The sequence below is a fragment of the Anolis carolinensis genome, chromosome 1 (assembly GCF_035594765.1).
Source record: "Anolis carolinensis isolate JA03-04 chromosome 1, rAnoCar3.1.pri, whole genome shotgun sequence".
Lineage (NCBI taxonomy): Eukaryota > Metazoa > Chordata > Lepidosauria > Squamata > Dactyloidae > Anolis > Anolis carolinensis.
Genome location: NC_085841.1, coordinates 96,181,785 through 96,198,202, shown reverse-complemented (window position 1 = coordinate 96,198,202; position 16,418 = coordinate 96,181,785). Strand labels below are relative to the sequence as shown.

Genomic DNA, 16,418 nt, shown 5'->3' with positions numbered 1-16,418 from the left:
AACTTCGGCCCTCCAGGTGTTTTGGACTTCAACTCCCACAATTCCTAAGAGCCTACCGGCTGTTGAAGTCCAAAATACCCGAAGGGCGGAAGTTTGCCCATGTCTGATTTAGAATGATACGTTTCCGGAGAGAAAGAGTTGTGTTTTTTAACTGCACTCGGAAACTGATCGCTGCGTGTCACTCTTCCCTTTTCAACCGCATCTATCTCTGTGGCGCGCGGGGGGCTGTTGGGAAAAGGGGCGGGGACACGGTGGTCTTGGGGCCGCCATCTTGGATTGCGAAGCTGACAACTCGGAGGGGCGAAGCGGCTGCCCGGCTGGGGCGGGCCCGATGGGTGAGCCAGCGAGCGAGCGAGCGAGCCTGAGGGGAGGGAGGGTAAGGCCCCTGGCCCGAAGGAGGCCTCGAGAGGTGCTGGGCAGCGAGACTGGCCTGCAAAGCCTGTGTTGACATCTCTTTCGTCTTTCTCCGGCCCCCGAGGGCCTTTGCTCCCGCTTTCAATGGAGGGAGTTGTGGGGACAGGTGTTCCGTCTTTCTTTGCAAGTTCTCCCCCTCGCCGTTTTCGCCTGCAGAACGGGACCCCGGGGTTTCGCTTCATCTGAATTGACAACTGCTCTGTGGGTGCATATTGAATGCAGCTTGGCAACACTTTGCGATGGCTCAGTGCTGCGGAATCGTGGGAGTCGTAGTTTTATCAGGCCTGCCCCGGTGGCGGAGTGGGCTAAAGCCTTGTGACTTGAAGGTTGGGTTGCTGACCTGAAGGCTGCCAGGTTCGAATCCCACCCGGGGAGAGCGCGGATGCTCTATGCGGGGACATGAGAGAAGCCTCCCACAAGGATGGGAAAATACCAAAACATCCGGGCGTCCCCTGGGTAACGTCCTTGCAGACGGCCAGTTCTCTCACATCAGAAGCGACTCAGGTTGCTCCTGACACGGAAAAAAATCAGGCCTGCCCAAGTGCGCTGACGTCTTCCCAAACTATACATCTCAGGATTCCATATCACTGAGCCATGGCGGGCCAAGGCTGCACGGGGAATGCCGGGGTGTGTACTTTGGCGAGGCTCCAGCACTCATTGAGAGAGAAGAATAAAAAAACATGTAAAACTAAAACTCCCTGGATTCTATAGTATTGAACCATGGCAGGTCAAGCGGTGTCAAACTGCGTTAGTCTTACAGTGTAAGTGCACTTAGAGATTCTTATCAAAGGAACCTTGGGATTTGTACTCTGGTGAGACACCATCACTTTTTCACAGAAAAGGCTATAAACCTGTAAAACTACAACTCTAAGGATTCCATAGCACTGAATCATAGTGGCTAAAATGATCTCAAACTACAATGTAGATGCACCCAAAGACATTGAATAAATAGCCCACTCCAAACCAATAGATTCTGGATTGTGGCAACCCCACAAGTACTTCATGGTGTGTTGTTGAAGGCTTTCATTGATGGAATCACTGGGTTACTTTGAGTTTTCCGGGCTGTATGGCCATGTTCAAGAAGCCTTCTCTCCTGATGTTTCGCCCACAACTATGATAGGCATAATCAGAGGTTGTGAGGTATATAGCACTAGAGAGGTTTATATGTCTGTGGAAGGTCCAGAGTGGGAGAAAGAACTCTTGTCTGTTGGAAGCAAGTGTGAATGTTGCAATTAATCAACCTGCTTAGCACTGACAAGCCTTGCAGCTTCAAGGCCTGGCTGATTCCTGCCTGTGGGAATTCTTTGTTGGGAGGTGTTAGCAATCCCTGATTGTTTACTGTCTGGAATTCCCCTGTTTTCAGAGTGTTGTTCTTTATTTACTGTCCTGATTTTAGAGTTTTTTTGAATACTGGTTGCTAGATTGTGTTTATGCTCATGGTTTCTTCTTCATGGTGTTTTCTTAGGCAAGGAATATTCAGAGCTGGTCTTGGCAGCTCTTTTCTTTCAAATATAGAACCTGGTAATTGGTGGTCTCTCTTCCAAGGACCCTCCTGGGCAGGCTCTGCTTAAATTCCAGATGAAGGATGCTATTTTGCATTAAGCTATTGCTAAAAGCATATGAGTAGGCTGGCCTGTTTTATCTTGTTTTGACCACAGTAGGACATGCTGGAACCATCATGTGAATGTTTACATTGACAAAATAATAAAAGTTGAGGGCAAGGGCATAATCATCTGACCATAATGTTCTCAATAATATAAACAGTATTAAATTATTTGCATTTATATAGGGAAGAATGTAAAAAATGTACTGTTTGTATTTTCCTACACAAGGTGTTGCATTGTAACATCAGGGTTGACACCTTGCTTGACAAACCTGCTGCACAAGTCCTCCCCGTTATTAGTGGCTACATGTGCAAATGGAACTTGCTCCAAGGGAATGTAGGGTGCATTTATACTGTAGCTTGACACCATGTTAATTGCCATGGCTTAGTGCTATGGAATCATGAGATTTGTACTTTGTTGAAGCACTAGCACTCTTTGGCAGCAAAGGCTAAAGACCTTCTGAAAGTGCAACTCCCAAGATTACATAGTAGTGAGCAATGGCAGATAAAGTGGCATCAAACTGCATTAATTCTACAGAGTAGATGCGCTCATAATCCTTTACCTTCCTTGCTGTTTGTATGTGATTGGGTATAGCACATGATGGTATTTTCCTTTTAAGTTTTAGAGCTGCCATAACTGGCTGCATTTCATTATGCGTTTCCTACTGCTGTTGATGTTTCCTGTTTTGAGGTGCAGCTGCCAGTTTCTATTATGCTGATTGGATGGATTATTTTGTTACAAATAAAAACCATTTGTCTGAAATTAAGCCCATGGGAAATATATTCATTCTAAGTAGGCATGTGATTATGTTGTAAGAATTGTTTGTATGGGCATTTTTTTTATCAAACCTATTTTCTTTTCTTTTTTATCAAACCCCTGTGATGTAATTTTTGTAAACATCCAAGTGTTCAGTTTGTTGTACTAATGGAAATGCTAGTTTTCAGATTGCATAATGGTTATTGCAAAAAGAAACATAAAGACTGAAGTGCTCTGGATATAAAAAGTGCTATGTAAATGAATAATAGTAGAGTGACTATATGCCTCATGTATTTCAGCTTGGAGAAAAATGGATTGATAAGAATGCATCTGATCTTTAGTCCATATAGTGAATGGAATAGTTGAAAGATTTGTTTCTTCTGATACTGATATTTCAATAAATACAGGAAAAGGTGTAGCAGATGTAATTGCAACTAGGAAGTTACTAATAGTGATAAAAGAGATGCCTGTTGTATAGCCTAATGTGACTCCAATATTAGATTACAACAGTTAAAAGTTTTAGAGAATTTAGAGAATTTTAGAAATTTTGCAGAATTATATTTGACAAAAACTATGTGACAGGAAAATCTATGTATACATTCACAGTAAATATTCATAAAATCAACCCTCTATATCTACAGATTCTGCATTCATTCAGGAATCCACAACTTCCAAATACAGAAAAATCCTTTAAAGCAAATCTTGATTTTGCTCTTTTATAGCGAAGTTGTATATAATGTATATATCGTTGTATGTAATGAGACTTGAACATCCACAGTTTTAGTATCCTATCCAACAGGTATCCTGGATCCAAGTCCCAGTGGATACTGAGGAACCACTGTATTTATTCATCTATCAGTTATTTTGACTTGTTTTCTCAAACTTCCTGGCAATCCAGAAAAGAAAAGGTTTGGTGTAATCTTTCTTGTTTTTTTTCTAGATACCATGGCAAGCCCAGAAAAAGATCATTACAGAATGAAAAGTTATAAAAACAATGCCCTCAATCCACAAGAAATGCGGCGACGAAGAGAAGAGGAAGGTATTCAGCTACGGAAACAGAAGAGAGAAGAACAAGTAAGTCTTTAAGGTTCAGACCACAGTCACATATCTGGGAATAAGCTTCGATTAAATCAGTACACTCATTTCTCAGTAGACATACATATAATTGACTTTAATAAAGCAGATTAAGAGACCGCTTTGCGCACTTGTATATGAATGGATGCTGTAGGCTACATTTCAGAGGATGGAATTGGCAAAACTACTTCTGAGTATCCTTGCCTACGAAAAGCTGATGGAATGTGTTGGGTTGCTATAAGTCAACAGGCACCTTAAAGGCATGTGCGCACAGATATGGCTGGGTACATGTGGCCTGCTAAACTAATAACAGTTGGAAAAATGTTGTGATGATACATTTTAAAATGTATAGTCATAATTGTTTCTGAGCCCTTATCTTCTAGCATTCAAGGGGTTTTTATTTGAGTTATGGTTAAAATATTTCTCAACTTTTGTATACAGTGTTAACAGTAACTGATTATTTTGAATCAGTGACTTTAGCTCTTTTTTGAATGTAGGAATTTTAGTTTTAGAGTACAAGGATATTTAAGGATTGTCTTCTTAGATCAAGCTCAGATTCATGAAGCCCAGCATTTTAATTTACCAGTGACCAGCCTATTTATTTATTTATTTACTATATTTCTGTCGTGCTCTTCTCACCCTGAAGGGAACTCAACGCATTTGCAATGTGGCACTGAAGTGGCCAGTGTATAAATATAATACAATACCAAATCAAAGCACATTTAACATAAAATACAAGACAAATCATACAAGGCATAATAATGTCCAAAAATAAGATATAAATAAAATATTAAGCATTAAAAACAGATGAATTTTTGGAGAGACTTTACAACAAGATGACAAAGAGAGTCCAACCTGTGCCTGACAAAAAACTTTGGCAAATGGGGGAAAAGTAAAGGAAATGTGTGCCTAATGAATTGCAAAGAGTTCTTGGTTTGTCTGTTTCAATAAAAGTTGGTTTCGAGCATACTAAACCCCCCCCCCCCCAAAAAAAAAAACATTTAAACCCAATTACAATGATTATGGAGACTCATCAGTTAAATATTATATGTCACTAAGCTCAATCATCAGTGATAAACATGAGCCAACAAGAATATTAAGAGAAGTCTCCACCAAATAAATAAATAAATGAAATCTGAAAGCAAAAACAAAAGTCCCCACTAAAGCTTAGGAGGAACAGAGTTGAATGGTGAATGTCGGCAGTGACCCCAAGCCAAACTTGGTTTGAGTACTAAGTTGATGGTCAAAGATGGGCTGGTTGGTAAAATTCCCCAGTACTGTCATCTGATAAGGTATCCGTGACTTGAAGTAACTTCAGGCTATGGCTAGCTAGTGGTGAGGTCATGGCACGGTAAATACAGTAGAAGGGTCTCTCAGTGGCTGCTGAAGAGTGCCTGGTTTGTAAACGTTCCTTCCCACTCAGCGGCCGGTGGAATGGCAGTTAAAGATGGCAGGAGGGTCTCTCAACAGCTGTTGGAGAGTGCCTGGTTGGTAGGCTGGTTCCCTCCCACTCATTTCCTCTGAATATTATGTTATCAGCATCAGGTGTAGTGATGTATATAGTATTTGTTGTTTAATGAATATTGAGAGATTTGAGAATACCTGTAAAGACAGCAGTTTTTCCCCACAATAAATCTGACATATTAGGAATCCCACTGGAGTATTGCAGCACACGAAAATACCTGGGAGTTATTGTGGACTGCTCCTACAAGAAGTACTGCTTGACTATTAAGCAAAAAGTGATTGCTAGAAATAATATCATATGAAAGCTGATTGGCACAACTTGTGGATCACAGCCAGATACCGTGAAGACATGCTCTTGTGCTTTGCTACTCTGCTGCTGAATATGCATGTTCAGTGTGGAATACATCTGACCACGCTAAAACAGTGGATGTGGCTCTTAATGAGACATGCCGCATTATCACAGGATGTCTACACCCTACACAGCTGGAGAAATTATGCTGTTTAGCCGATATTGCACCACCTGATATTCACTGAAAAGTAGCAGCCAGTAATAAAAGGGCCAAGGCATTGACATCTCTGGCCCATCCTCTGTTCGGATATCAACCAGCATGCCAACATCTTAAATCAAGAAACAGCTTCCTAAGATCTACAGAGATACATCGTAACTGTATCCGCAATTCGCTTCTGACACGATAAATAAATTTGACATACTTGGATTTTTGGGAAATTTTCCAGAGATTGAGAAACTTCAGCTATTATGCTGTACTGCTTAAACAACTTCACAATCCACAGCTAAATTATGTGATTTGTGGTGACATATTGCACCTTGATGCTTCTAAATTGGAAGATCTCTTAGGCATAGTTCAGACCTATGGAAGCAAGGATTTAGAAATGAGGTACAGGTTGCTAGATCATATATGATGCTTTTCTTCTTCTACACAAAGTCAATTCTACTCTTCTTTAAGAACTGTCAGCATCGTATATGATTGTTACCAGAGTGTGTTAAAATGCAATTAGTTATGCTTGCATTAAAAACCCTGATTGTGAAAGGGATTTTAAATGGAATTTCAGAGCATAACTTGGTTTCATGTTTAAAACAGATATGGGAGGGAGGTTGTTCAAATGGACTTTATAAATGAGGAGCTCATAAAGATCATTTTGTGTTTTTCAAATAAACAAATTGCAAACAGAATTTTGTTACCTATATACACATCCCTGATGTGAGTTCTTTCACTTTTTTCTTTTAGTTATTTAAACGGCGAAATGTTGCTCTGTTGGTTAATGAAGAGTCAATGCAAGAAAGTCCAATCCAGGATCCTGACGTGAGCTCTACTGTACCTATTCCTGAGGTAAAAACACCACCTTGACTGGAAATATCTTGATGAAGGTGACTAAAAATTCAGACAGTGACAATGACTTTTCATTTTTAGGAAGATGTAATTACATGTGACATGGTACAGATGGTTTTCTCTGATGATCCCAACCAACAGCTTGCTGCAACCCAGAGATTTAGAAAACTGCTTTCAAAAGGTGAATGGATACTGTGTGATTTGTCTTTTTAAATGGATGTTTTGTGTGTTATTTCCACACATTCACATTCAGGATACTTTTGGAAAAAAGAGATCTGTGTTCAAAACAGTTTGTTGTATTGTTTCATCTGTTTTTTTCCTGACATGAGTGGTCACATTGATATTGTAATAATGGCTGGGTGTCAAAACTCACTTTGTAAAAAAACACTCGAATAGACAAAAGCAAACTGAATAGTATCATCGTAAGTGCATACATCTCTTGTGTTGGATTGTTATTCCCTGATCTACTGTAAGTTGTGAAATGACTTGATATTAAATATCCTCTTTGGGATTTGCTTTTAAGTTTCAGAAGAAAATGAGTATTCTGTTACTGTTGTAAATTTCTTTGCTTCAACGCTTGTGAAACGATATTTAGGAAGAGAGCTAACTGAACTATGCTTTGTAAAGAGGCTGCTAACTGTTGTTTGAGAATAATAGTACATTTATTGGCTAATTTATTTTAGGGAAAGGACTTAATGTCCTTGTTTCAAGGACAGTAGGTATTTGGAATGTGTTGACAATGCTAAACTGCTTTGTTATGAAGAACTTTGTTATTTAAGACAATGAGCAATTCTATGAGATGCATACCTCTTTGCAGTGTATTCTAGGATTAAATGCTTTTGATGATAAAATAACAACTAAGACTGGACTCCTGTAACTACTATGTGGCACTGACTCCTGTTCAGTTCACTGGTATTTATTCTACGTAAATATATAGCAAAGGCAGGGAACACTTTGCAGCCATGGGGCCAAATTCTATTTTTTGAAAGTTCTTAGAGGCTGCAATTGAGAGGTGGGGAGCACGGTTTCAGAAATGTTAACATATTTTAATATCAATAGCTCGAAATGTTTAGTGAAGAAATCAATATAAAATACTTCAAAACCACCACATTATACGTAGTATAGTGAGAAATAGGGTATTGGTCTGGGCAACCTAGGCAGTATTGGGACCCTTGGAAGGCCAAAGTCAACCCCAAAGGACTTGGATTCCCAAATAAAATTGTGCTGTAAACGAATAGCTCAGGAATGAAGACTATTGAAGTTGCAGTCCAAAGCACCTAGAAAGCGATTTTTTAATTGCTGTTTTAGGATGCACCTTTTCTGTAGTATTAATGCAGTTTTAAACCACTTTTAATGCCTGCTCAGTGCTATGGAATCCTGGAAGTTGTAGTTTGGTTAGGCACCAACACTGTCAGAGTAGCCTAAAGACCTTATAAATTACATTTTCCATGGTTCCATAGCATTGAGCTATAGTAGTTAGTGTTATCAAACTGAATTAATTTTACGATATGGATGCACATTTAGATTACACTAGCTGTGCCCGGCCACGCGTTGCTGTGGTGAAGTATGGTGGTATGGGAAATAAAGTATTGAGGAATTGGTGGTAGTTAAGGTAAAGGGTAAACATTTTCCCCTGACGTTAAGTCCAGTCATGTCTGATTCTGGGGGTTGGTGCTCATCTCCATTTCTAAGCCGAAGAGCCGGCGTTGTCCGTAAACTCCTCCAAGGTCATGTGGGAGGACTGCATGGAGCGGCGTTACCTTCCCACCGGAGCAGTGCCTATTGATGCACTCACATTTGCATGTTTTTGAACTTCTGGGTTGGCAGAAGCTGGGGCTAACAATGGGGACTCTCTCCGCTCCGCCAATTCAAACCTACGGCCTTTCGGTCCAGAAGTTCAGCAGCTCAGCGCTTTAACACGCTGCGCCATCAGGGGATATTATTTCCTAAAAGTTGTGAATATACAATATTTCTGATTGTTTTTTTGTTTTTTTTGTCTCTTGGAGGCAAGTATGAATGCTGCAATTAGGAAAAATGATTAGGATGTAATGGCCTTGCAGCTTTAAAGCCTGACTGTTTCCTCTGAGTGATTTTTTTGTTGGGAGGTGTTAGCTGGCCCTGATTGTTTCCTGTCTGGAATTCCCTTGTTTTCAGAGTGGTGTTGTTTGCGATATTTTATGTGCTTCTAATGTCTGTGGCCCTAAGAAAACAGAGGATTTGCCAGTCTTTGATGATGGGAATACTTTGTTGGGAGGTGTTAGCTGGCCCTGATTGTTTCCTGTGTGGATTTCCCCTGTTTTCAGAGTGTTGTTCTTTATTTAGTGTTCTGATTTTAGAGATTGTATTGTTCTGTTTTATTATACCACATTAATTTTTATATATTCTGATTTTAGTGTTTTTGAATACTTGGAGCCAGATTGTATTCATTTTCACGGTTGACCGCAACACAATAATAATAATAATAATAATAATAATAATAATAGTAATGATAGTAATGATAGTAATAATAATGACTTTGGTAATACACAGTGCTTCACTCCCTTCTCAGCTTCCTTTCTGGAAGAATCCTTTCTTGGGAGGTGTTAGCTGGCCCTGATTGTTTCCTTTGTGGAATTTCCAATTTCCCCGCTTTCAGACTGTTGGGTCTTTATTTACTGTCCTGGTTTTCGAGATTATATTGTTCTGCATTATTCTATCCCAGAAATTATTTCATATCAAAGTAGAATCTCACTTATCCAACATTTGCTTATACAATGTTCTGGATTATCCAACGCAGTCTGCCTTTTCATAATGTTTTTGTAGTCGGTGTTTTAAATTCATTGTGATATTTTAGTGGTAAATTTGTAAATACAGTACAGTAGAGTCTCACTTATCCAACATAAACGGGCCGGCAGAATGTTGGATAAGCGAATATGTTGGATAATAAGGAGGCATTGAGGAAAAGCCTATTAAATATCAAATTAGGTTATGATTTTACAAATGAAACACCAAAACATCATGTTATACAACAAATTTGACAGAAAAAGTAGTTCAATACGCAGTAATGCTATGTAGTAATTACTGTATTTATGAATTTAACACCAAAATATCACGATATATTGAAAACATTGACTACAAAAATGCGTTGGATAATCCAGAACATTGGATAAGCGAGTGTTGGATAAGTGAGAGTCTACTGTAATTACTACATAACATTACTGCGCGTGGAACTACCTTTTCTGTCAAATTTGTTGTATAATATGATGTTTTGGTGCTTAATTTGTATAACGATTACCTAATTTGATGTTTAATCGGCTTTTCCTGAATCCCTTCTTATTATCCAACATATTCACTTATCCTGCCGGCCTGTTTATGTTGGATAAGTGAGACTCTACTGTATATTGATAATCTTAAATTATCTGCTTAGAACTGGATTATATGAGGCCCCTTCTTCACAGCTGTATAAAATGCACACTGAAGCGGATTATATGGCAGTGTGGAGTCAAGATAATCCAGTGCAAAGCAGATAATATAAGATTATAAATGGGTTATATAGCTGTGTAGAAGGGCCTTGAATCTACACTGCCATATAATCCAGTGCAAATTAGATAATCTGTGGAAGAAGCCTAAGTGAGGCCTAAATCTGCCTGTCCCCTAACTGAATCCTGGCTGTCCTTTGGCTGAATTGGTTGCTAGGCGACCAAGTGGGCAGAGATTAGCCCTCTAAACTGGCAGCAATTGGATAAAAACAATTATTGCTCTCCCTCTAATTAGGACTTTATTTTTCTTTTCTTTTTGTTGTATCAACCCTGAGGCGTGGGTGATGGGTTGTGTTGTCAAATTTCGAGGTTGGGGGGCCTGTACTTTTGTTGTTTTGTGGGTCGCCGTGATGCCATCACTCTTTTATATATATAGATTAATTAAAGGAGTATTAGATACTTTAGTGCAGTGGTTCTCAACCTGTGTTTTGGCCTACAACTCCCAGAAATCCCAGCCAGTTTACCAGCTGTTAGGGTTTCTGGGAGTTGAAGGCCAAAACATCTGAAGACCCACAGGTTGAGAACCACTGCTTTAGTGGAAGGTTTAGCTGTGCTTGTTAGCTGTAATAGGCAATCCATCTTCACAGACAGTGAGGGGCAGGAATGAAGAAGAGTTTTTGCATATCGGCTTCCTGGAAGTGTTTGTCTAGTCACAAGAAACAGCATGCTGGTTTAGATGCCTTTTTCATTCAATCTACCTGGGCTCTTACATTTTTAGTCCTCAGACTGCATATAGACAGTAAGGCATACAATAACTTAAATTACAAATTATTTTTCAGCTGGTGGATTAATTGATTAATCAACCAGATTTTCTTGGTTTATGTAATTCCCTATGTTGATGCATTTCTTACACTAAATAGAAAAATACAGAATATCTGTTATATTTAACCTTTTAAGGGACTGCATAGTAACATTTAACCTCATGTGTTTCTCTGAGATATGTTAGACTAAGAACAACTTGTTTAAGAACGTTCCGTGGGTTCTGTAGGTTAATATAAGTTTAAACTAGACGTAGAGCTTTTACATCAGGGGCGCCATCACTCTGGAGCACTCTGCCGCCTGAAGTTCGTGCCTTGCGGGACTTATCAGTCTTCCGCAGGGCATGTAAGACACACCTGTCTTACAGGCTTTTGATCTCCACTATTGCTGTTTTTAAATTGATTTTAGCTGTTTTTGTAAGCCACTCCGAGCCCGGGGGGAGTGTTTTTAATATGTTTTTTAAAGATATTTTAAAGATGTTTTTAAATTGTTAGATTTTAGCCTTTCTTGTAAGCCGCCCCGAGCCCTAGGGGAGTGGCGGCATATAAGTTTAAATAATAAATAAACTTGAATTTCTTCATAACAGGTCCAACATTTCTTGAAACTGTGCCATATTACCTCTTCTCTGTATTTGCCCTCTGCTTAAACTTTTACCTGAATTTAACTTTGACGTAAGTTTTGTTTTCATAAGTTGAATAAACTTTATTTTCAGAACCCAATCCTCCAATAGATGAAGTCATACAAAGACCAGGCGTTGTGCAAAGATTTGTGAAATTTCTAGAAACAAATGACAATTGCACCCTTCAGGTGAGTTCACATTATAATTTGCTATTATTTAGGAAACATCAACACTCTTAACAGTTCAGATCCATGTGTTGGGAGATGATGGTGTTTTGCAGAGGGTTTTTTCCCAAACAATGAAAAGTGTATAAATGAGATGTAAACTACTTAAAAATAAATATGTAGAGTATATTGCACAGTGCTTTATCTAACAATTTTTTCGTCTCCTAGTTTGAAGCAGCATGGGCTCTTACAAATATAGCATCTGGAACATTTTTGCACACCAAAGTAGTGATTGAGACTGGAGCTGTCCCAATTTTCATTAAGTTGTTAAATTCTGAACATGAAGATGTCCAGGAGCAGGTAACTTTTTGTGGACCTTTGTCAATGTGATTGTTTTAAACTTTAAAGAACAGCAGGAAAAATAGGATATAGTTGTAAGAAGTCTAATGTCAACATGCAGATCTAGCTTGAACATAACTTTAAACTTGGGTTCAGTACTATGTGTGCATACCTATTTCTTTCCTTCTCATCCAGAACAGTCAAAAGGAAAAGATTTTTCAGTTTACTGTTTATTATGTTCATATCTGAAATTTTTGTTTCATTTAACTGAAAATGTGTTAAATCGTTGTGGAAAATACCTGGAATTGTAAACTCTGGTACACAGCCAGCTTGTTCGTCTAAATTAGGAGTTGGGAATCTTGCTGTCAATTTCCAAAAGCCCCAACCAGCATGACCATGGTGAGAGATTGTAGGAGCTGTTATTTGACACACTTGGAGGCTAAAATTTCCCCTTAATGATAGTTAACTGAGGTTTGCCTGGGTTAGGACATAATGGATAGTCTATTATGGTAACAGCTTTTAGGTCTTCCTTGTAGCCATGAGAAAGGAGTAGAGGGTAGGAAATAGTTCACAAGCCCATGCCTCGTTGACATAATACTTAACTAAAATGTTAAGTATACTCACATGAGGCCAATTTATTCTTTTACATATTTTAGAAATGTTATTTTGTTCATTTAAGCCTCTATGCTTGTTTACTTGGAAGCAAATCCTATTGAAATCACAGCTGTTGACCTCTCCTTGAATGTTATGATTTTATTATTGGCAATTTACTGAGGGATAAGTCAGATTCTGCTGTATTAATAATATGATTCTTACTTGGTATAAGCAGCATTTCTTGTATCATTGTTCATAGAGTTTTAGCCACTGGTCATTGGGATCACTCTAATTAAAATAGGCATATGCTGGACTATTATACTGACTGCTTAGGATATAATATTGATGACTAACTTAAGGTTTTTTTAATGAAACCTTTGTACCTGGCAATAATATACAATGTGCCTTGTAAGCCACCCTGAGTCTCTTTGGGTAGATGGTAGCGAGATATAAATAACTTTTTTAAAGAAATTATTATTATTGTTATTATTATATGTTTCTTTCAATGACTGCTACGGATGAGTGCCATCCGTAGACTTACATTTTGTGTTGGTACATGACTATGTCAGTTTTCTTTCTGACTGTCAAGTCCTGTTGTAATATTACAGCAGGTTTAAAAAATGAATCACAGTGTGTTTTTCATTGTTTCATACAGACAGAGTTCATTATATACTAGCATCACCTTATACTTTTTTTTACTCTTATACATTTAATTTATTTGACAAAATGTACTAGTTTCATTATGTGAGGAGTGTAGTGTACAAGGGGTGCAGATGGTGTGGATCAAGAGCTTTGTAGAAAAATATAAGATGGATTTCTCTTTGTTTCTAAGGCAGTGTGGGCTCTTGGTAATATTGCTGGAGACAATGCGGAATGTAGGGATTATGTGCTAAGCTGCGGAATACTTCCCCCACTCTTGCAGTAAGTATCGATAATACCTAACAGTAAATCAAATTGTATTCATATTTAAACTTTTGCAATATCTACATGTGATTAAGAACTTTAAAATTTGGTTATTAGTAAAATAATCTTATGTACCCTTTCCAAGAACTGATCCTCAGTAAACTCACTAAAACATATTTCTGGGTATAGATGTGCATAGTTTTGTGATATATATAATACTAGCTGTGCCCAGCCACGCATTGCTGTGGCAAAGTATGGTGGTATGGGAAATAAAGTATTGAGGAATTGGTGGTAGTTAAGGTGAAGGGTAAAGGTTTTCCCCTGACATTAAGTTCAGTCGTGTCTGACTCTGGGGGTTGGTGCTTATCTTGAGTCTACACTGCCATATAATCCAATTGATATCAGATAATCTGTATTTTATATGCAGTGTGGAAGAGGCCTAATTGAAGTGGCCCTGGGTTGAGTGGGTTGCTAGGAGACCAAGTGGGTGGAGCTTAGCCTTCTAACTGACAGCAGACCAAGTGGGTGGAGCTTAGCTTTCTAACTGGCAGCAATTGGATAAAAACAATTATTCCTCTCCCTCTAAGTAGGACTTTATATTTCTTTTCTTTTTGTTGTATGAACGTAGAGTCATGGATGAGGGGTTGTGCTGCCAAGTTTAGTGTTTCTAGGATGTGTAGTTTTGTTGTTTTTTCCTAGGCTGAAATTTCATTACCCTTTTATATATATATATATATATAGATAGATGAGGCCATACAGATAAAAGCAGTTATTTGCTATTATGAGCTCTGTTTTTAAATCAAATCGTAATAAAATGTTGGTAGCATAAAGAAAATTAGTAATTTCCATGTGATGCAAAGTGAAGGTTGTCTTACCTAAAGGAAAGAAAAAAATCTGTTTCAATTTAATATCTTGGCAGACTACTAACACATTGTAACAGACTCACAACAACTAGAAATGCAGTGTGGGCACTCTCAAACCTCTGTAGAGGCAAGAATCCACCTCCAGATTTCAGCAAGGTAAACTCTTATATTTCACTATGCAAAAATGCCATAGTAGTAAAATGTATGCTGTGTTTTGACCAAGCACATATATAAACACTGATATAAAGACAATTTTTTCAGGAGTCTTAGTTGTTTGGTTCATTTCTGACCAGAAATTGGTTACTTTTGTAATGTGAACCTCATTCTTTGTATTCTATTCAAAATCCTCAGATTTGATCTTAAAGTCTAGAGGTTCACATCCTCATTGCATTGTAAATGTTGCACAGGATTTGTAAAAAAAAAATGATTGTATTCAGTTAATTTTCAGATATTTATGTGGTTTTTGCTCTTTAGAAAATGTCTTGCAGTAAAAGTGGAACTTCTAAAAAAGAGGACATTGCTGACAATGACTCTCTCTTCTTTTACCTTCTTAAGGTTCGACCTTGCTTAGGTGTTCTGTCACGACTGTTATTTAGCAGTGACCCAGATGTATTAGCCGATGCTTGCTGGGCCCTCTCTTACCTTTCAGATGGACCAAATGATAAAATACAAGCAGTTATTGATTCTGGAGTCTGTCGAAGATTGGTAGAACTTCTGATGTACGTTCTGTTTAACTCTTATCCAGATATTTTAAGCTGCTTGTATGAAGTGACTTCTGTGATATTTTGATGTCATGTGATTTCCAGGGTTTGTAGTTGCACAATATGCAAATATTCAAAGCCACAAAAACATGAGGTTGAATACTTGTTTTGAATAGCTCTTGGTCCTCCTTTACCAAAAAAGTAACCAACAAAATACCCATGCCTTAAAACTATTACTGCTATTTCTAATTCAAAACAGCATTTCTGATCCTCTCCCCCACCTCAAAATTAAGAAACAAATGTAAACCTTGAAGTTAAACAGCTACTGTTCTTTAGTTGCAGGAAGCATGTTAATGCTTTGAGGGACAGCTTTCTACCCCAGTAACAAAATGGGGTTGACGGAGCATTCTTTGTACCAGCTGCCAGAGCGGATCACTTGGCTGTTGTAGTGGCTCTTGCAGGCAAAGTCTCCTCTGATGCCCCATACGGTTCTCTAATCTGTCAGATCATTCTTTCAAATGATGCCAATGTATGTATGTTAGGTCTTTGATCAGTAGATGTTCTGCCAAATTCTAAGGTGGCTAAAAAAAGCTTTCCTACTCCAGTACCATGATGTAATGTTTTTTTATGCAAGATGATAATGTTCATAGACAATTCCCACAGTTTGTGTTCAGGCATTTCATGGAACTTTCTGAGGAAACTGAAACTCTGCTTTCTGTGTTTGCTTCTTTTGCAAGCAGCATAGAAGGAAAAAGTAAGGCAGCCATTATTTCACTCAGTTCAGCCTTACTTCCCCAGTATGAGGATTATAATAGATTACCTTTCAGAGGTATTTTGCAATATCTAAAACAAACACTTCTAGTAGGTAAGAGTAAAGGTCATTAAGTCTAATTGTGTCCAACTCTGAGGGTTGGTGCTCATCTCAGTTTCTAAGCAGAAGAGCCAGCGTTGTCCGTAGAAACCCCCAAGGCCATGTAGCCAGCTTGACTGCATGGAGTGCCATTACCTTCCCGCGGGAGTGGTACCTATTGATTTATATAATATAAATGCTTAATAGCAATACTACACATAAGCAAACGCATTTGATTCTGTAAAGTGATTCTTGCACCAAGAACAGTGCATCAGTTTTCCAACCATAATTCACGAGTTTGAACCTCATACTGTTTTATTTTTTCTAAGGCACAATGACTACAAAGTGGTATCGCCTGCCTTAAGAGCAGTTGGAAATATTGTGACTGGTGATGATATCCAAACACAGGTAAGAGTTCTTTATTTTTCAAAACTTCAGTAACCACAT

General features: G+C 38.4%; 1 protein-coding gene across 1 annotated transcript in view; it reads left to right on the top strand.

Moving 5' to 3' along the window:
* Positions 1 to 219: 219 nt before the first annotated feature.
* Positions 220 to 16,418, top strand: part of kpna5 (karyopherin subunit alpha 5) — a 24,466-nt gene continuing 8,267 nt past the window's right edge. The window contains exons 1-10 of the mRNA XM_008120419.3: positions 220 to 335; positions 3,715 to 3,848; positions 6,560 to 6,661; positions 6,743 to 6,842; positions 11,651 to 11,745; positions 11,950 to 12,081; positions 13,487 to 13,575; positions 14,477 to 14,576; positions 14,976 to 15,139; positions 16,301 to 16,379. Coding sequence (XP_008118626.1) covers positions 332 to 335; positions 3,715 to 3,848; positions 6,560 to 6,661; positions 6,743 to 6,842; positions 11,651 to 11,745; positions 11,950 to 12,081; positions 13,487 to 13,575; positions 14,477 to 14,576; positions 14,976 to 15,139; positions 16,301 to 16,379 — 999 coding nt within the window. The 5' untranslated portion in view covers positions 220 to 331. The remainder of the gene's footprint in view (positions 336 to 3,714; positions 3,849 to 6,559; positions 6,662 to 6,742; positions 6,843 to 11,650; positions 11,746 to 11,949; positions 12,082 to 13,486; positions 13,576 to 14,476; positions 14,577 to 14,975; positions 15,140 to 16,300; positions 16,380 to 16,418) is intronic.